Raw genomic sequence first — 21,709 nt, 5'->3', positions numbered from 1 at the left:
AATCCATCTTTTAACTTTTCCTCGGTAGGAAACCCATGAAACGATAAATAATGCTGTTTCTTCTTTGAATTTGAACAGAAATTCACACTACATACCTGAGTGCTTTCACACTGAGCCATTGTTATCGTATCACGGCGAGTGAACGGACAATTGTGACCTGCTCTAGCAAAATCACTCACATTGACCCCAAAACACATTTTGCGTTTTAGAAAACTGTTGGAAAGAGGAGAATGTAAGCTTTCAGGTGATATCAACATTATCTTTGTACTCAATACAAATATTGAGTGAGATGCATTCCTTTATGTCTTGACTGTTCCTAAACTATGTTTTTGAGAAAAACGGCCTCAAAGATTGACAAAGTAGGCTCGTTCTGCTTGTCACTCTACAGCCAGTAGTTGACACTGCTGTCGGGTCCCTGGCAGGACACCCCTCAAGTTTAAACCGCTTTTTTGTTACTATGATTATGACTATGCGTCTCTGGCGAAATACATGTTGCATGGTGTACTGTATGTAATGTATGTCGAATTGTTACAGATGTCACAATTAAATTCAATAAAGATAGACTATAAGCCCCAGAGGCTAATTACTTGAGTAGGTGATATGCCCCAGAGGCTAATAACCTTGAGTAGGCTATAAGCCCCAGAGGCTAATAACCTTGAGTAGGCTATAAGCCCCAGAGGCTAATAACCTTGAGTAGGATAAGCCCCAGAGGCTAATAACCTTGAGTAGGATAAGCTCCAGAGGCTAATAACCTTGAGTATAGGCTATAAGCACCAGAGGCGAATAACCTTGAGTAGGCTATAAGCTCCAGAGGCTAATAGCCTTGAGTAGGCTATAAGCCCCAGAGGCTAATAACCTTGAGTAGGCTATAAGCTCCAGAGGCTAATAACCTTGAGTAGGATAAGCTCCAGAGGCTAATAACCTTGAGTATAGGCTATAAGCTCCAGAGGCTAATAGCCTTGAGTAGGCTTGAGTAGGCTTTCAGCATCAACAAGCGTTGTTATCTCAAAAACTATAGGCCTACATGACATTGCTTATATTTTGACATTCTGAGTGAGAGCAGAAGTAGCTCAAGAGTTTTACATAATATATGCACCTTGTGTTAAAGTTGTGTGAACTGTCGCAGTTTTTAAATTAGACACCGCACTGCTACAGGGGCTAGAGTGAGCAGTCAAGGCTCAAGGCTCGCTATAGGGTTCCATTGCCGTTTACACCCGGAAACGTGGTTTGTTTACAAAAATGCTGCTCGGCTGATCCCTCGTATATTAATTTTCAACGTGCCCAACAGTGCCTGACAGAGTGCAGTGTCGAATTTCAGCATGAGTTTGGTCATCACACACCCCCAAAAAAGTGCGCCCATGGCGCATCGTCTCCAGACTCTCCACCCTAATTTCTAGTTTCTTAAACAGGCTACTCATCAGATATATTGTTGACTATAACTGCTCTCTCTCTCTCTCTCTCTCTCTCTCTCCCTCCCTTCCTCTCTCTCTCTCTCTCTCTCCCTCCCTTCCTCTCTCTCTCTCTCTCTCTCTCTCCCTCCCTTCCTCTCTCTCTCTCTCTCTCTCTCTCCCTCCCTTCCTCTCTCTCTCTCCCTCCCTTCCTCTCTCTCTCTCCTCTCTCTCCCTCCCTTCCTCTCTCTCTCTCTCTCTCTCTCTCCCTCCCTTCCTCTCTCTCTCTCTCTCTCTCTCTCTCTCCCTCCCTTCCTCTCTCTCTCTCTCTCTCTCTCTCTCTCTCCCTCCCTCTCTCTCTCTCTCTTTGTAGTTTCTGGAATGTGGGCGAGCCCAACAATCACAACAACAACGAGCACTGTGGCTACATCATCAAAACGAACTCAGAGAAGCCTGTGGTGGTGAAGAGCTGGAACGACGCCCCCTGTGGCATGAACCTGCATTTCATCTGTGAGAGGGAGATGGCCGCCGTGTCGCATTAACACCAAAACAGCGCTCTCTGTTCGTCCCAATTTAACAAGTCAGCAGCAAAGCAGTTTGTCAGCTTTTAACAGGTTAACAGGGGAATTGTTGTTTTTCTCTCTTTCCCACATACAAAATCTGGGTTAAAGAGCCTGATGTATTCCAAGTGAAAATCCACAATAAATGTGAATTCACCTCTTTACTGTGATTTGAGTTTCTTTGCAAAACAGTGACATCTAGTTTCACAAAATGCCTGCTAGAACAAAATGAAATGATTCAGGGGTGGGCAACTATTTTTCATGGGGGGCCACATGAGAAACCCAGATTGTTGCCGGGGGCCGAACAAATATTGTCATGCCGTAACCCATGGATGGGCAACTTTGATGATAGAGAGGGCCACAAAAAAATGTCCTCGCTACCAGATTTTGCTGAGGGCTGAACGGCGCCAGCGCGAAGAATTTGGGGCATTTGAAGCCAGGTTTAGAGGAATAACTCATTTTAAATTAACAATTGTGATGCCATTATTCAGTCTTAACCACCAATATTTGATCCTTTTTTCACTCCTATGTCACCACCTGCTCTCCCTGCAGGGCTTGAAATTAACTTTTTTCACCACCTGCCAATATGGCTCCTAGATTTTAAAGTTAACAGCCAATTAGAATTTCCACTAGCCGAAATGTTTTTCTTGAAATAAACCAGAATATGAGTGGGTGAATTTAAGCATAAGTATCAGTAAGTGGCCCGGGATTCTCAAAGCCTGTGTTGAGGGTCACACAAGAACAAAAATGCACTCTTGAAGCTAAATAAATCCAAAACCAACAAGTTAATTATTTAAATTTCTACTTCAATGTAGAACAGTCATTTCTTACACATGAGATTACTTTTAGCCTTTTAGTCATAAATATTATTGAAAGATATTCCATATTCCAGACTGAAATGCTATAACAGAGTATTGGCCAGAATGACATGAACATTTGGACACTTATTCAGTGGGTATCTTGCATGTTGCGTTCAGGAGCACTGTAAAAAAAAAAAAAAAAAAAAAAATTTTTTTTTTGCAATTCCATCGCGGGCCACACAGGGGGCGCCCGCGGGCCGCATACGGCCCGCGGGCCGTATGTTGCCCATGTATGAAACTGATGTCCTCGGCTGACAAAGGGTGCGTTCATAAATCTTGCTGCTGCTTTGGAGACATTTTATGATGACATAACATTTTCTCAAAAAACAACATCTCATTGCATTACTAGTGTTTATGTCCTTTGTACTCTGGGGCCCCTATCGTTGCATCGGCGCAGTTTCTAGGCCGAGCGGCAGGCGCAGATCAAAGCAGTGGGCGTGGAAAGGCGCACTTGATATCGTCGTGCTGGCGCTAGATGCAGCCCAAAGCATTACAACCACGCCTTTTAGGCGTAAAATTATGCACCGTCATGCTCATTGGATAAGTGCAATAAACGAATCGCACGCTTGCCTTTTTAGCTCCAATTCCAGTGATCCCGCAAAACCAGACGAAAGCCAAACGCTCTGCCCCCCCCCCCCTCCCTTCATCCAGCCTGTCTGTCTGCATTATAGGCTATTATTCCATATTATTATGCTTCTCAAACCAATCTAACTGCAGTTTCAATACTGCAAGCATGTAAATACGCTACACTATAGCAAGATCAAAGTGAAAATAATGTTCTATGCATCAGCTAGAAAAATATAGCCTATTAGATTGGTGAAAGTTTGTCCAGAAAGATATCATTTTCTCTCGCCTGCTGCAGGAAGGATGATGCACATAAATATACCCTACATTATGTCAAGTCATTGCATAAATGTGTTTTTATTGTAAAACTAAATGTGAAATAGGGCCAAGTTATTGGAGGAACATCACAGTATAGCAGATGCCATTAGAAGCGCGTTCCGAAGCGCGTTCCGCTGTTACTTCTCTAAATCACGTTAACTCGACAAGGGGTATATAGCCTCAAGAGGACATATATGTTTCACATAGGGTGGTGTTTTCATTTCGAAGTTTTATTTGGTCCAATATTGAAATGTTGACAATGGCAGGCTGTGTTACCATTACACATTAATTTAGAACTACCTTTTATATCTATTTTGGCTCATTTGGTGGCTATTTAGTAGCGAAATGAAGAAACACAATGCATGCTGGGAACTCAGAGAGAGAGAGAGAGAAGGGTGACAGAGAAGAAGCAGTGAAGGCAGAGAATAGGCCTGCTTTTCAAAAGCGCAAAGCGCTAAATGTAGGAGGGCTCCCAAGATATCACTAGGCTGGTATTTAGCGCCGACACGCCCACTTTGGGACTGCGCCACGCCCATTCGGCCTAAAGCGCATTTGGCAGCCTAAAGCCTATTGCTATCTTGCCGAAACAGGCGCAAGGCACGTTTTTTTGCGGTTAAGGCCCGTAATAGCGCCGATGGCCTGTGGGAGAATAGAGCCCTGGATCTATGTGGACATAAATAAATCATTTAAATGTGTGTGTGTGTGTGTGTGTGTGTGTGTGTGTGTGTGTGTGTGTGTGTGTGTGTGTGTGTGTGTGTGTGTGTGTGTGTGTGTGTGTGTGTGTGTGTGTGTGTGTGTGTGTCAAGACGGACATTGAACATGGTCACGCGGAAAATGGGACAGCCGCGTCTGCTAAGTGTTCATCTTGACAAAGTTAATCAAAATGTCCCTTCACCTTCCTCCGCCAAATAACATTTCTCTGAGAGGGCCTGTGCGGTCTGTTTAGCATCCTTGAACCGGTCTGAAGGGTTGTAAGTCTGTGATGGTGCTGTCGGCTCCTTGGCAGCAATTCTTGTTGTACTCCTGTGAATGCTCATGTTAGCGGCACCGTCATAGCCTTGCCCTCTGCACTTGGATCGATCTAATCCGTTTTTCTCTAGCCCACACATGGGCAAAATGCGGCCCCAGGGCCGGACCTGGCCCCTGGACCATCTCAAGCCGACCCCCAAGGTCCTCAAAGAAAAAAAGAAAAAAACCCAAAAACTCAATAAAAGGCAGAATTATGTGAATAAATCTCATCTGCTACAGCCATTGGATTTGTATCACTATTATATCAGGAGATTAAAGGAGGACTTACCCCCTAGATATGTATTAGAACAGTGATTTGAAAATACCTATGGAAAAAACCAAGAAATGACATATACTCTTGTCTATACTGGACTCTTTGGCTGTGTTCAAGTCCAGATTTTTTTTCGGAAATCGACGCCATTACAGTTTGCCTACTGCCTACTGTTTGGAAAGAGCTTTGCTCAAAATGGTTGAAAGTTATATCAATTTGGTAATTCAGTGGCGAACTAGAAATTTAATTATTTTTCTGCATGTATCTCTATGGAAACTACTCAAACTACGTTACGAGAGCAAAGTGACATGGGCTCGTTAACAGCAGCACACCCACAATAGGACAAACCTCTCGCTCTGGGGTAACACAATGCGAGATTTCTCCACGTAATTCCCTCGTCTAACTAGAGATAAACCGCGCAATGAAATCCGTTTTTAATTTGCGTTTTGGGGCTTTTCGTGATTCTTGTTAAAAGTTACTGCAGGCAGGGCAGTGTCAGACCTGTGAAGAGCTCCGCCCGCGCGTCCCCGCTGCCTGAGCACACAGCAGCTCGTGCTCGCGCTCTAAAAGGCAGGGTGCCTACGAGCTGCTGCGTGGCCGCAGAAAGGGCATCAGACTCGGTGTGATAATCCTCTAACAGCATTTGAGCTTATTCAGGTAAGATATTTATAATGTAATGACACATTCAGCGATAAACTGTCTACAATTAAGACATATGTCAAATATGACAACGTGGTGTTCAGTATTTTAAGAGCACAGGAGCTACTTGCCTGATCAAATCCATTCCGCGCAGCAAAACACACACACAGCGAGTCCCCCCCCCCCCCCCCCAGTCCCCAGTCGCTGCTGACATTTCCTGAAAAGTTGGCGTTGCTTGTACACAGTGACGTTATTATAGTAGCCGATGTGTTTAGACCAGCTTTGTCACGTTGTCACGTCGTAGTATAGCGTTATATTTTACATGTGCGCTGCGATAAGATTTGTTTGCGGAAGGATGAAATTGAGGCTCTCACTTTGATGCTGGGCTCTCGGAGCTGATTGCTGCAAACACACAATAAACCCCTCCCTCCCTCCGGGCAGTCAGTGCAGCAGCTCTGTGTCCCCAGCGAAAAGGGGCACAGAAGACCACCAGTCGTCCTTGAGAGGATTCCAGCATTCGTTGTCTCTCAACCTAATTATATGGAATTCTGGACAAAATCATATCTAGGCTATAAAAAATAAAAAATAAGATTTACATGAGACCAAATCTCATCATAGGGCCCCTTAGTATGAAAAAGGTTGGGAATGATTTACTTGCTATGTCCTTCCTTTTATGATTATAGTGGCGTTTATTGATAGTATTGTGTTACATAGGAGTTGGTAGGAAAATAACAGGCGATTGTAATAAATTAACAGGTCAAGTGACATCATGGCAATAGGCTTGGAGTTGTGAGGAGCCGAAAGGGTACAGGGGGAGTAGGGGAGTAACTATCTTGAAATCCCATAGTCTTTGGTTCACCATGACGTCATGACGTGTCAAATATCCCATTCATTTGAGAAAAAAAAAGCAGTGTTACACCCTTAGAGGGCGCTTATGCCAGGTATGCTGCTGAAAAATGATACAAATGGTAAAATGGCAACAGTTTGGTGTCAAATGTGGAAATTTTGACCAGAATTCTTCACACATCACCCCCAAAGTCATATATATTGGTTAAAAGCTGAAAAAAAGTGTTTTGGAGGTAAGTCCTCCTTTAACAACAGATTACCAATCACAACGGGTGAGAGGGTTAAAAATAGGGAGACTCCTGCGAAAATCAGATATGTTGGCAGGTATAATCTCCGATGTGTGGCCCTTCACTTACTTGATGTAGGCTACCGTAAGTCAGTATGGCCCTCAGGAAAAACATGTTGCCCACCCCTGCTCTAGCCTATAGACACAATTATAGCTTGGCATGTGAATCTGTCACGGAACCCAGCAAATGACTCCTTGATCTTCACTGGCTGTGTATACCGTATATATATAAATATATATATATATATATATATATATTGCAAAAACAGGTAAACGCCATTCTTAAAATGAATAAACAACACCTGTTTGATACTCCCTGTACTGCACATACAAAACATTTTTGAGGTAATTGACGTGACAATTACCAGATGAATATGTTTTAGTTGTGATTGATAGTAAAAATGTACCAAAAATAAATTATTTACAATATAAATACATGAATATCTAATTTGAAACCATAAAAAATACAAACGGAGATACCTGTTTTTGCAAATGAATGCATCTTCAGCACCACGGACAAGGCCCATAGCACTAAATAAGGCAAGCTCAATAATAATCAGTCACTGGAGCTGAGGTGATGTGACAGTGAACTGCAGAAGGTGAAAGCAGCACATTGAGACGATGGGATGGGACCTGGACTTCTGTCCAAACAACCACCACCAGCCCACGACGATCAGCCATCAGTCATCTTAATCACAACACAACCTGTCATAGCTTCATGGCTCTGACTAAACCGTGCTGGTTATTTGATGTGAGTTTAACGTGGCAATTTGGTGTAAAAACGAACCAAACCAGTTGTTTAAAGCCACCCAATTTTGACATGCTCTGTATTTATTTTTTTCAGAATCAGAACGCGCGTTTCTGTGGTCACATTCACTGCCGGTCCGGATTGCTGTTCCAGTGCGTTCTGGCCCCAGACACCCTCGAGCTCTGTTTGCGTAGCCGTAGATAGAGCGGCCCACCGGGACGTTTCCTAGTTGTCCCGATGGCCAGTCCATCTGTGAATGTATTGCAATGCGTAGGCTATCAGAAATGATGGTTGTTATAAGCATCACAAACCGTACATCCAGTTCAAAGAGAAAAGCTTTGCACGAGCATCAACTCAACCAGTTCCTTCTACACTCTTTGAAACTGTGAAAAAGATCTCTCACACTGTGGCGAGAACACTGCAAGGTGAGAGACAGGCAGATGTATCTCCACACTTTGTTTTAGCGCTGTGAACACAACACACTTGGGAAAGTCTTTCGTCTTAACCCCATAAGAAAAGGTTTGTTTTGACTGTGTATGCATTCCCTCCTGAGAGTATGAAAATATGTTAGAGCTTATAAATGTATATGGTTTGAATGTGTGGTGACCCCCCCAACGAGGCAAATTGGCTATGCCCTCTGGGCACTCGCCCAATAGATATGGGACATGTCACTACTATAATAAGGAGAGGGGTTGCGCGGCCCACAGTTAAGGCGCTGACAAGGTTCTGCGCAGCCTCGACTTGGAGCCTTGCCGTGAGCAGCGGCAGCGAGACTGTGCATACTCGAACGTAACTCGTCCAAAACACGTCCAAAACATTATCGTGTCGTTTACCAAGAACTTGCAATCATGTCGGTGGGGGGACATTTTATTGTCCCTCCATTTCAAAACTCATTCCGGTGAGCCTGCAGAAGGCTTTGCTAGATGAGGGACAAGCACTGTTAAATGAGGAAATGGCATTTCCTCATTCCTCACAACAAGGAGTTGACGCGGCGGAGTCACATTTTCGAGGAGCTGCACGCCCCCTACTGCGGCGACCCCCTCGGCGCAGTCAGCGCCGGCGATTTCGCAGAGTTACGCAGAGTATGTTGTTCATCTAGCAATAAAATTAGAGGTTATAGGGCATGATCAAATCTGTTTGGCCCCCGGCAACAATCTGCCTTTCTCATGTGGCCCCCAAAGAACAATAATGTCCCACCCCTGCTATATAACATCACATCTAAAGAGAGGACAGAGGTCCTTATCTGCTCATTTAAGAAGGTACACATGGTAAGCTAGGCAGATAGGCTATAACAGTTTCTTCCCCACTGCCATAAGGACACTGAACTCTTATAACAGTCCCCCATATCTCTGCTGGGTACTGGTATTGTGGTTTTTTCTCTGTATTTATCTGTTGCTTATGATGTCCAATGTTGGACCATGGCTTATTGAAAACAAATTCCACTAGCCTGGCTGTGTGGTCATTAAAGAATCAAATCTAATCTAATCTAATCTAATCTAATCTAATCTAATCTAATCTAATCTAATCTAATCTAAAGGTATTCATCAAGAGCTGTGGCTCTGGTTTTTTTGTGATATTGGTGTTGTTGAGAATGAATTTCATTTTGTGTTTCATTGTTCCACATACAGTGATTTGAGCAATCATCTATTTGAGGAAATCCAGTTGAAGAACCCTGATTTGTGTTGGTTGTCTGAAGGTCATTATGGTGAGCTGGCTGTTTGAGGAGGAGACTCACACATGTATTTATGATTTGTCATGTGGCCATGCTGGCTGTTGTTATTATAGTGCTTCAGGAGTCTGACGAAGAGCTGCTTTGGCTCGAAACGTTATCACTTGGTGCAATAAAGCATTCAAAAAAGGAGTCCTGCTAGTGTGCGAGCGTTTTTTGCATTTATTTTTGTTGTTATTATAGTGTCTTGTAAGCCCATGGGCACCATACATGCTGCATGGCACTCAAATAAACATATCACTCAATGGAGGATCTTGAGTATTCTCAGCATCTTCAGACTGGATCATTACATCGTATAAGAAGGTGCACTGCTGCCCTCTAGAGGTCACAATAGGCCACTACATCACAATGATTCCACATTGCCTGCTGTTTAAGCGCAAGACTGATCTGTCCAAAATCAGCTAAATAGCATGTGACACGGTCTGGTACAAGTGTGCAACCATAAAATCCCCAAAATCAAGATTAAAGGTTTTGTAGAGTCACCGCCTCCCCCCTCCACACACACATACACACACACACACACACACACACACACACACACACACACACACACACACACACACACACACACACACACACACACACACACACACACACACACACACACACACACACACAATGTATTTTTCTGCATTTTTGCCATTTTTTTACATTGTTTCGTCTTTGTATGTAAAGCACATTGTGTTGCCTTGTGTATGAAATGTGCTATAGAAATAAAGTTTGACTTGACTTGACTTGACACACACACACACACACACACTTTACTCATTTTACGCAAGTGTAGATGTTGCAGAACACACGCAATATAACATACAACAGTTTTAGGATCACTAAATACGTATAATCTGTTAAAAAATGGTTTCAGTGCAAACCAAGCTTGTTCACCAACTTTCAGGGCGATTTTCTCTTGCTTTATAGGAACATTCAAATAGTGTAAGCATATTCTTCAACTAGGTTCAGATTTCAATGTATGACATCACTTGAAAGTTTACAATCTGCACTTTCATAATCTGTAAAAGAAGAAAAGGGAAAAAATAAAATAAAAATGAACTTGGCCTACAGTACAAAACACCAGTCTCTGTCACAAAGTGGTTGCATGCCAAATGTGTTTAACTCCACCCTAGAACCCCTGGACACCACATCATTAAGAGCACATGTTTGTAGGGTGTTAATTTGCACTAATATCCCATTCACCAATAGCCGTACACCAATTCAAACAATATATATATAGGTCTATCCTTCCTAATACCAAACAGTCAGGCATGATGACAAAAACACATTGGCCTAATCATAAACATCCACAGTGTGGCACTATAACACTGCAGCTGATGGTCTGAGAAAGCCAAAAGTGTGTGTGTGTGTGTGTGTGTGTGTGTGTGTGTGTGTGTGTGTGTGTGTGTGTGTGTGTGTGTGTATTTTTCCTGTTCTTTTTATCTGTAGGCTACTGTATGTATACTCCACAAAGTATTTTTGAGCCAGTAATCTACTTTTGACTTCACTACGCATGTGTCCACTGGGGAAATGGGGACAGAGAAGGGTACACAGTAAAAACTCCTGGGCTGTTTGTGTAAACATATAGTTGGTCTATTCACCTGGGTCAAGTATTCTGGGCTAGCTGTGGTACTATAAACACACTCTTGGGCTGCTCATAGCCCAATATGATTGGGTAAGAGGGCTTTAAGGGGGTATTTTGCGGTTGGACATCTGGTTGGGCTACTCTGGCCCATGTCCTGGTCCATTCATTTTCCCGCCAGCCCCTCAGTCCAGTGGAATTTTCTGGAAGCAGCAGCTTGTCTCCCTCCTCTCCCATATTAAGAAGTGAGCAGGATTTTACGGTAGGTTATATGAATACCTATTTATATTATTTTTAAATAAGTTGTGGTAAAAGCATGAGCTCAGTTCACTGATGGCATCATGGGGGATTTAGTGGCTTTCATTCTGTGTGTAACGGGATGTAGAAACACACTTCAAGGCTGCTACATGTCCAGGAGGCCTGACAGTAGCTAGCCAGTAGGCTACCCCCTCCCTACTGTAACCTAGATCCGGGCACTGCTGTCGACTCAACACAGCTTATGTGAAACTGCCATGGGTGTAGCATTACATAGCATAACTGCTATGTTTTTAACTTTATGTTACCGGTTCGCATGTTGTGGAGTGGATGGGAACTCTGTGGGTTCGGCTCCACGGTAAAAACAACAAACAAAACAGCAACACATAGCGTTAACGTTATTGAATGGATTTTTGTTTATCAGAGAGGAACAAGGCAAGCTAACTAGCTAACGCTAATTTTGGCTAGTGACTGACTTGTCTCTAAAAAGAACGAGTGGACAAGCTTTTTTACTTTTGTTAACAATGGTGATTCTGCCCTGCAGTTGGAGACTACCTAATGCTACAGCAGTCCGAGATGTCTTGAATGCGGTTATTTGAGATGGGTGAGTAACATTAGCCAATTTATAATTGCAAGAGGCTGATGTCAACGTTAGCTAGCTATGGCAATAAATCGGGTGGGGAGTAGATAACCTCAGCCTTTAGCAACTTTGCTAACGCTAAATGTTTAGCAGTGATTTTATGATCTAGACGATACAAACAAGGTATTGATCATATAACGTTATGGATTGTTTTCTGATCCAAGGAGTCAGGAGGTGGGAAGACATGTTTTAGTGGAGGAAAAAACAGCTGCAAGTAATGTATTTAACGCGAAGTAGCGCTACCATCATGTTCAATGAAGCCAGCCTTCCCTATTTGGCTGGCTAGCTACAACGTGAACGTAACTGCAAGGAGGAAACTCTTTAGGATTATTATCAATCCCGTTTTTTGATTTAAAGTTGGAGTTGGTGGAAAACCTGGGATTGATGCTTTTTGGCGTGGAGAGTGCATGGTCATGGGCCAGGAAGTTATCCACATCACCACATCAAGGGTAACGTTACGTTATTAAAAATATTCTGGCTGGCAGTGTTTGTGACATACAGTATGCATCTGCCAGGCTGTGATGCTGTTGAAGTTGGTTGTGTGTGTGTGTGTGTGTGTGTGTGTGTGTGTGTGTGTGTGTGCTGCGTGTGTCTGTGTGTGTGTGTGTGTGTGTTGCGTGCGTGCGTGCGTGTGTGTGTGTGGATGATGTAGACTAGCCTATATTTTGGGGATGGTATGGACAGATATTTGGTTTAATGATATGTTGTGTACAACATGGATTTAAGCATTTGGATGTGATGTGCCCCCTTATGACATCACTGATGACATCGTCAGTGTGTGTGTGTGTCCCCTTATGACATCAGTGTTGACATCATCAGTCTTATGCCTCTGTGTGTGTGTGTGTGTGTGTGTGTGTGTGTGTGTGTGTGTGTGTGTGTGCGCCTGATGACATCACTTCCAGTTGAGTGACATCACTTCCTGCACGAGTTGCACCTCGGGGCGAGCTGCAGAGTGAAGTAATTGGCGGCAGCTGGCATTTTTCGGGATTGGTGGTGCCGAGCAAACCCGAGGGGCGAAGGGACACAGACGGGACCACAACGGGGGGAAACAGCCCTTGGAGTAAGCACAGGATCAATGCTCTCAATGCATCAGAAAAGGAGAGGTCATCTCCTAGATCCTGAATCCTTGCGTGTGAGTAATCTGTTAGCCTGGCCAGCTGACTCACTCACCTGTTCTCTCCCTTCCAGTTTGGGCTGCCGAACGAGCCGTCATCGTGGAACCCTGTGGTCAAGATGGGACTCCCGTTGCTCGCCATCCCCATCTCCAAGCGCTATCCAGCGTCTCCAGGCGCCATCTCCCTCTCAAACGCTATCTAGCGTCTGCAAACGCCATCACCATCTCCAAACGCTATATCTAGCATCATCAATGTCATCGCCCATGCAGGACGCACAGCCAACACGGCGCAGGTAGGTAAAACTACAGTATACAAAAACTGCTTTGATGTAGTAATTTTACAAAGTTTCAAATTAATTCCTGAATTTTCTTTTGTTAATAACAATCTCATGAGTAATAGTTGTTTGTCAAATTGTATTTGCCATAAAAAATGTTTAGAGTAATAACACGTTATAGACTAGAGGCTATTTTGCACGGATACAGTATATAGGTGTGCCTTGAGATTTTGTCTCGCCCCTTTGGGTTCGCAAACCACTGCCTGAGACAACATATTACTACCGTTTCAGGCACCTGAGTTGCAGCTCCGAACTGTGCCCTCCCATCCCACCAGTTGTGACCCACTCTGCATCCTCACTCAGACTCAGGAAAGGCCAGTTTGCCGACCTGGCTGCCACAATCAGGTCCTGGGAGGACGACCTAAGCCACCCGCCCATTCGCAAAGAGAATGCCCAAGGGAAGCCTGCTACCGCCTGTGTTCCCAAACTGTCCTCCAGAGACGCCATTGGTAGGTTTTTCCCCCAGTCGTCTTATTCCTCAGCACAAATGGACAATAATGTTATTTCTGTGTCCGTGTCTATTTCAGTGAATCAGATTTTTATTCATTACTTTATTATTACTTATGTTAACTTTCTAATAGTTTATTTGACTACCAGCTCTATTATGAGAGCACAATGCTTACTGATGCATTTCATAAACACTGATAAACTGTATACTGTACAACAGGCTAGACAGACTGCAGTTCTGCGGGGGTATTGCGAGAAAAACGGCAATAGGTCTTTAAGCTTATTATTATGTCCATTAATTTTGCCTAATGTCAACATTGTTTGAGCATAAATAGCCCAATCTGCGAACCCAGAGTCTTTTTCGGCACGTAAATAGACTCTGGGACAGCCGTAACTTTTTTTTAGGATTCCTGTACAGCGCGGATCTTCCGCCCAGGACTTCCACTTCCGCGCAGCGGTGCCTTTTAAAAACATACATTGCGTCGCTTTTATTTTTAATACTAAATGTCAAAATGTGTATATAATATATTCACTAGCGTTCAGGAACGGAACTCTTATATTCACCGGTACAACAAAAGTGCACTGCGCGGAGGCAGAAGCCCCGGGCGGAAGATTCACGCTGTACAGGAGGTGCCGCGTCTATGTGCCCACAGGCCGCAGTGCCGACAGGTCGCAATGCCGATAGCCCACAAGCAGAACCAGCTGAGCGAGGCGGCGTGCAGCGTGTCGGTGGAGCTAACCTCTCGCAGCCCCCACGCCAAACCTAACCTCCCCCCATGCCATGCCTAAACCTAACCTCCCCCAGACCCTAACCCAAAACCTAACCTCTCCCACCCCCACGCCTAAACCTAACCTCCCCCCATGCCTAAACAACCTCCCCCAGACCCTAACCCAAAACCTAACCTCTCCCACCCCCACGCCTAAACCTAAGGTCGGCATTGCGGGTGGTCGGCATAGCGGGTGGTCGGCATAGCGGGTGGACCCCATACAGGAAGCCTAAAAAAAAGCTACGGCTGTCCCAGATTGTGAATAGCCTAACCTACTTACTCATAAACTGTAGGCACGGAGCATTCCTCCTGTTGCAGTCGTGGATCGTATAGGCTACTTTTTTTACTTTCACTTATGCCTTTCACCTTGCTGTGTGAGGTGGTTTCCTCTTTTCTTTTTTTAATGAATGAGCTGAGCTTCGATCTGTCTTCCCGCGGGGACTTTTTAAGACAGATGTCGATTCGGTGCTATGACTACCTCCACTGGCGGAACGAAAGGCGTAACAAAATGACACTCTATTACGTTCCTGTGACTTTTAGACAGGAGACGAGGCGTAACGATGCCACAGTGATTGCGGCTTTCACAGGCTGTGTAAAAGGGGCTTAGGTCTGGAGTAATCTCTGGGCTTCTGCAGCCAAGCAAAGACCAACAGATGTAGCCTATAGAGGGGGAAAACACCTCCTACCTCAAAACTTCACTATAGAAAAAAAATAACAACATTGCAACAAAATCAGCATCTGTGTATGAATTTCTAAAATCCAATATAACTTAGGCATAGCATTACTTCAACGTAACACATATTACAGGCACATTGCTAAATGTGCTTGAGAAATTAAATGGTACAAAGAACTGAGCAAGTACAAACAGGGATGCAACCACCGTGCATGGCGATTTTTTCCCATGTAAATTTAGGTTGGTATTTAGGTCTTTTCCTGGGATGCGTTTTGTGGCAGGCTGATTGCATGTTCCTTTGCATCTACATTAAACTAAGATATAGATTTTTTTCTTTTAATATTTGCTTGGTTATTTTTGCAGACATTAACATTTTTGGTGGGCTGAGCATTGCTTGTGCCTCCTTTTGGATTCAGTTCTGTTTGACGTCATGCACGTAGCAGTGTGAGCTGTGGTTGGTCTAATGTGGGGACAGACAGACAGATAAATGCCCTCACTAGCTAATCATCTATCATCTATATTGTAGATCATCTCTGTCCTCCTATCCCTTCACTCTTCCATTCTCTCCTCTTTTCTCCCCAGAAGATGCGATGTACACTGAGCCCTGGGAGGAGGACGGTGCGCCTTTGAAGAAACAGAAGCTTCTGGAGCTCTGCAAGTTCAAAAGTGGAGACGAGTGTCTGTACCAGTACCATCACTCGACAATGCCGTGCAAGTGAGTTTTTTAACAAACAAAAAAGGGACAAAGGCATTTTTTTTAATCACTCAAGGCATTAGACTTAATTTAATGTGGAGCTAAATTGCTTAAAAATTAATTAATATTTATGTCTTGTTTTTTTTTTTTCTGTAGGACTTTTCCCACCTGCAAATTTTGGGATAAATGCCACTTTGTCCATCCGAACATGATGCAAGGTGCACCAAGCCAGACTGTCCTTTCACTCATGTCAGCAGCCACAAAAGCACAGTAGCCTCTCCGCCCAGGCCAGGTGAAGTCTCATTCTCACTGTGACTAATACTACTACTAACCCCTGGCTCTTTGTCAGGAGATCACACATATGAGATCACACATATGAGATGACACAGACTCATATTTATGCCTCCGCTGGCGATAGCTGAGCCGGAGGCATTATGGTTTCGGGTTGTCTGTACATCCGTCCCATGTTCGTTAACGCGATATCTCAAGAACGCCTTGAAGGAATTTCATCACATTTGGCTCAAACATGCACTTGGACTCAAGGATGAACTGATTAAATTTGGGACCTAACAAATGCCATTTTCTACCTCGTTAACGCAATATCTCAGGAACGCCTCGACTGAATTTCATCACATTTGGCTCAAACATCCATGTGGACTCAAGGATGAACGGAATACATTTTGGTGGCCAAAGGTCAAGGTCACTGTGACCTCACGAACGCCATTTTCAAGCTCGATGCAATCTCTCAGTAACGCCTGAATTTCTTCACATTTGGCTCAAACATCCAAGTCTGGACATGCATGAATGTCGACTGCTCACTTGTTGGCGGAGGCATATATCCGCAGTGCGGTCGTTCTTCTAGTTAGAAATGTGTGTTTTATTCCTACTCATGCCTTCACTCAGGAAAATATACAAGCATTAGAGGGGAAAAAGTGCATTCCAATAAATGTTTTTCCTCTTGTCTGTTTGCTGCCCAGTGTAAACGCGATGGATCTACCTTCTACCACAGTCACCACAGCTGTGCCTCCGAGACATGCCCTGAAGTGGACTAAAACTCAGAGCAGGTGAGCAGAGCGGGGATAATGCAGACAACCCAGTGATTTCACCATCATGGGGAAAAAGATGACAACGTGCCAGACGTGCCATGTTTCAGGCCACGGCATCGAAACAGTGACTCTTTGATGGAGGCTGTAGATGTTTGTTTCAAGACTTTCTTTGTGTTTGACATCAATTACACCAAGCGGTGCCTCCCCACCTGGGAATTTCTCCAGCATGCGGTGTATCATATTGACGGACATGAGACCCCATCTGATTCTTTAAGACAAGTGTTTTCAACCTGCACCTATATAGATATAGATATATCTATATCTATATATAGATATAGATATAGATATATATATATATAGATATATATAGATATCGATATTGATATATAGATATACATATTGATATATAGATGTGTGTGTGTATATGTGTGTGTGTTAAAGCAGTGATTCTTAACCTTTTTCATATCAAGGACCCCTAATTCAGTCCACATTAGATGTACAGACCTTAGATGTATACACTACAGAGATGTACAGTCTCTTGAACTCAAATCTGAGAATGTTTTTATTGTCAGATATCATTTTGTCCAGAAGCCCATGACGGTATGTAGGTAGAGAGAGAACAGAGAATCTAATCTAAATACTTGCAGTATTATACTTTCTCTAATTGTGTCAACGTCTTGTAAATGAAATAATGCTGAAGTTTAACAATTCATCAGTTATAACTCCCTCAAGGACCCCTGGTGGTCCCCAAAGCCCACGTTACAAACAGATTGATACATTTTATTTTTTTTATACACTGATTTTATGCTATGCTTATGCTATTCACTGTTTGTGTTTAAGAAGCTGTTCCATCAACTGGTGTTTTTATATACAGCCATTTTGCAAGATACTGAGGGAAGTAGATATACTGAGATTATATGCATCCAAACCTGAGCAATGTGATTTGTTTGTTGGTTTATTTAGCCTGCCTGTATACACAAAGCCACATTAGAGGTATATGGCTTTGTGTGTACCCTTGTGCAGCTGTACATTTTGTAAAATGTAATTAAATGCACATTTACAGTGGCCTTTTTTGTATAGTGTGTTTGTATGATTATGGGAAATTATTATTAATCAAACAAAATAATATTTGTAATAATAATAATAACAATAATAATAATAATAATAGTTATATAATAACTATTATTATTATTATTATTATTATTATTATTATTATAGCCCAGAATATGGGTAATGTTTAACCCAGCAATAAAGTTAATTTCACTCAAGGTTGGGTCAAATGAACACCCCAGCAAATAGCCCAATGTATGGTTAATATAACCCAGCAATAGAATTAATGTAACTCACTAGGTGGGTCAAATGAACAACCCAGTATTATGGGCTAAATAGTAAAACCCAGCACCTGGGCTAAATCAGCCCACCATGTGTCCTGTCCAATAGTGACCCAGGGGGGGGGTTAAGGTTGGGTTGTTTTTTAGCCCAGTAGTTTTAAGAGTGTAGGTGAGGAAGAGAGTGAATGCTGGAGAGAGAGTGGGAGATTTTCACGGCAACCGTTTTGAGGCGTAAAGCAGGAAGTAAAGCAGGTGTAACCTACCCATCAGAGAGAGTCAGTCAGTTTATTTACCAATTGCAGTAGAAACTACATTCGAATTGGGGTGCAAGGAGCTTAAAAACATAAAAACATAACAAATCACATCGACAATAAAAAAAAAAAGATTTAGATATAAAAGAGTAAAAGAATAAAATAAAAGGGAGAAATACACTTGTTGATAGGCCCGAATCATCTGGCTCAGATTTAAAATGCAGGATATTAAAGTGCACAAAATTAAGTGCCTATAGAAACAGTAGGCCTATTGGTTCCATTTCATAGGTGCCTCATCAATGCTATTGATTACACCTGCTTTACCACCGCAGAACGGTTGCAATGAAAAGGGGCTAAACAGGCACTTTTTCACTTTTACTTCAGTAGTTCTCTCAAACTATAGGCATCTCACGCGTTCGAATCCTAGGCTTACCCGCTGCGCGGGCTCGGTGGCCCGCTGCGTGCCCGCTGCGTGGCCTCGCCCACTTCTTGGCTGCTGTGTGGCCTCACCTGCTCTATTGCCATTGTCTGTTGCTCACAAAATGTTATTGCCCTTAAGTTTACATGCATGCGGGTGTGTGTGTGTGTGAGTGTGTGTGCCCCTTAAGTTTACATATCAGTCTTATGACATCACTGATGACATCATCAGTGTCTTATGACACCACTGATGACATCATCAGTGACTTATGACACCACTGATGACATCATCAGTGACTTATGACATCACTGATGACATCATCAGTGATGTCACAATGCTGATGATGTCACTGATGACATCATCAGTGAAGTCACAATGCACAATTGCTCAAGTGACATCACCATAGGCGGATTATGACTTGACGGGCCCCTGGGCCTGGATGCATAAAGGGTCCCCCTCACAGTGCCCATACGCACAATTAAGGGCAGAATAATAACTAAGACATACACTCACCTGCATCTCAACAGGATTTACAGCACAGCCACCTGAAAACCAAAGCCATCAAAGCCAACAGCACAATAACAAGAAATAAACTCACCTGTATCTAATGCAGGCTTGCAGGTACACTTAATTAAAGCCCAAAGCACAATAACCCTCTAATTGTCCATAAACTTATGGAACATGTCAAAAGTATAGGGTTGGTGTCCTAAATACTGTAACATCCCCACACATCCCCCCACCAGTTGAAAAAACTGGTGCTGGACTAAAAGAGACTCAAAGTAAAGAAAGGAATGTGCGCATCAGTATATTGAAGAACTAAGTAGCCTATTTAGTGTTTCGTAGTCTACAGTTATTATAAAGTGTTCCCGAAAAATATTGTTTCTCAGTAGTAAGGCACTAGTGAGAAATACACCAATGAGCAAATAGTGTGACCACATGCTCTGCTCTCCCCTACATAAAGCAATCTTATTTAACCATTTGACTTCCATAATGCATTGTCACTACTGTATACAAGGTGACCATTAAGACAGTCAGACACAGTTTCTGGGTTGATTTGTCTTACTGCCTGGTTGTGTGCCAGGGTGAGACCTAGCCAACTGAAATTACGATATGGAGACTCTTGAGACTGAGTGTGTGTGTGTGTGTGTGTGTGTGTGTGTGTGCGTGTGTGTGTGTGTGTGTGTGTGTGTGTGTGTGTCCATGTGGTATCTATGCGCGCAGGCAGGCAGTGTGTGTCATAATATCCTGAGGATGATGAGAAGCAGATAGAGGAAGGAGAAGAGCCCCCAAAGTGTCACAACTCATTTACCAAACAATCTCCTTTCTTTGTTACTTCTTCTCAGCCACCCTTCCTCTTTTTAAATTCAACCCTAGTTCTGCTTGAAACTCTCCCCCGTTTGTTCACACTTGCCTTTGCTACCACCCTCCCCTTCGTACCTCCTCTCTATACCTTTTCTTTTGCACCACAGGGTTCAAAAATGTATTAAACATACATGGGTAATTTACCGCAGGGCGATGTGGGAATTTATCATGAGAGAGATAACAAGGAAAATAGTGGAAGAGAGATACAAAGTATGGATGGAGACAAGATTGTGGGTTTTTATCCTCATCTAGACTTGGACAACTATTTTGAATAGCATATCACAGTGGTTCCCAACCTTTTTTTGTCTTATGTACCCCTTGAGCTGTTTTGCCATGCAATAGTACCACCTCACTTATGCCTGTTGATGAAGCTCCTAAATGTGTTGTATAACTTTTAGTGTAATATGCAGACATACAAGTAAATCCATACAAAATATATTTTTCACTGAACTGCTGGTGTGTGGGCATGGCTTCCTTTTTCCTTTTGTAACCTGGCTCCCCTAAACCTGAATCTGGTGTGACAGCAACTGGACGTTTTAGAGCCATTTATCAGTAATGTAACAGTTGACACCTGTTGGGGGAACTATAGTTGCGGCGTGCACATGCTATTTTAACAATGGGCTTAGAAAATTACTTTTGAAATGACCCCCCCCCCCCCCCCCCCCCCCAATCCCATAATTTTGGAAATAAATTGTAATCCCAAATCTTTGCAAGTAGCCTAGTACCCCCTGCAAGATTCAAGTACCCCTATGGGGTACACGTACCACTGGTTGGGAATCACATCAGGGATCAGTTCGTCCCAGGCCTGGGCAAGAGACGCGGTGACCCTGTGAAGAGGCTCTGGGTTATGGGCCCCCTGAGCTCTTGGGCCCCTGGGCCTGGGCCCATTCGGTAATACATCCCTGTCACTGATGACATCACTTGAGATCATCAGTAGGACAGAAATTGAAACAGAGAACTGAGAACAAACATTGCCCACATTGCCAAAACATGTAGCCTGATAGATGGATAGATTGTAATTTTCACTTTTACTTGAGTAACTCTGCCTGTCTGTCTGTCTGTCTCGCCCCGCCCCCCTCCCCCTCCCCTCGCCCCGCCCCCTCTCTCCAGCTGCTCGTCACAGCGCTGTCATGTTGAACACGCTGTCCGTGTTGCGCACAGACCAGACAGAGATGAAGAATGGCGCAGCCACACACAGCAGCGACTTCCACAAAGTTCTCCAGAGCCAGGTGGAGGTCAGGCAGATCATGGAGATGTCTCCTGCTGTTTCGGATCTTATGTGTCGCTTTATTTGAAGCGGCTCAGGCAAACAAACAAGGTGAGTGTTTACACAGAGCGCTGATTACACCCCGGGTACAACTTCAGCTGTGTTGTGTAGGTAGCCATTAGCTCGCAGGGAAGTTAGCTTTAGCCTGGACACTAGTGCTGCTTAGAGTTTGGAAAGTGACAGCTAGCTTCTCCTTTTAGTGACAGAGACAGTCACTTCACAGCGAGTTGGCAATTCTTTTCATTTTGTCGAACATGGCTGCGGTCAAGTGGAGCTTGCTTGTTGGTAACAGTTATTCTCTTGTTTACTCGTCGGCACA

At 43.5% G+C, this 21,709-nt stretch overlaps 1 protein-coding gene and 1 long non-coding RNA gene across 2 annotated transcripts in view; both read left to right on the top strand.

Moving 5' to 3' along the window:
* The first annotated feature begins 15,315 nt into the window (after window positions 1–15,315).
* LOC310774095 lies at window positions 15,316–17,050 on the top strand. The gene is made up of 3 exons (XR_014552577.1): window positions 15,316–15,736; window positions 15,872–16,007; window positions 16,693–17,050. It is a non-coding gene; the product is annotated as an uncharacterized lncRNA (long non-coding RNA).
* A 4,252-nt stretch (window positions 17,051–21,302) lies between these two features.
* LOC310774281 (transmembrane protein 131-like) overlaps window positions 21,303–21,709 on the top strand; it is a gene marked incomplete at its 5' end in the record, with an annotated part of 80,124 nt that continues 79,717 nt past the window's right edge. The window contains one exon of the mRNA XM_083634324.1: window positions 21,303–21,441. Within this exon, the coding sequence (XP_083490450.1) occupies window positions 21,303–21,441 (139 nt within the window). The remainder of the gene's footprint in view (window positions 21,442–21,709) is intronic.

Source organism: Poromitra crassiceps, assembly GCF_964638095.1.
Source record: "Poromitra crassiceps genome assembly, chromosome: 3".
Classification (NCBI taxonomy): domain Eukaryota; kingdom Metazoa; phylum Chordata; class Actinopteri; order Beryciformes; family Melamphaidae; genus Poromitra; species Poromitra crassiceps.
Note: the sequence above shows the minus strand (reverse complement) of the source record. Positions and strands in the feature narration are given on the sequence as shown.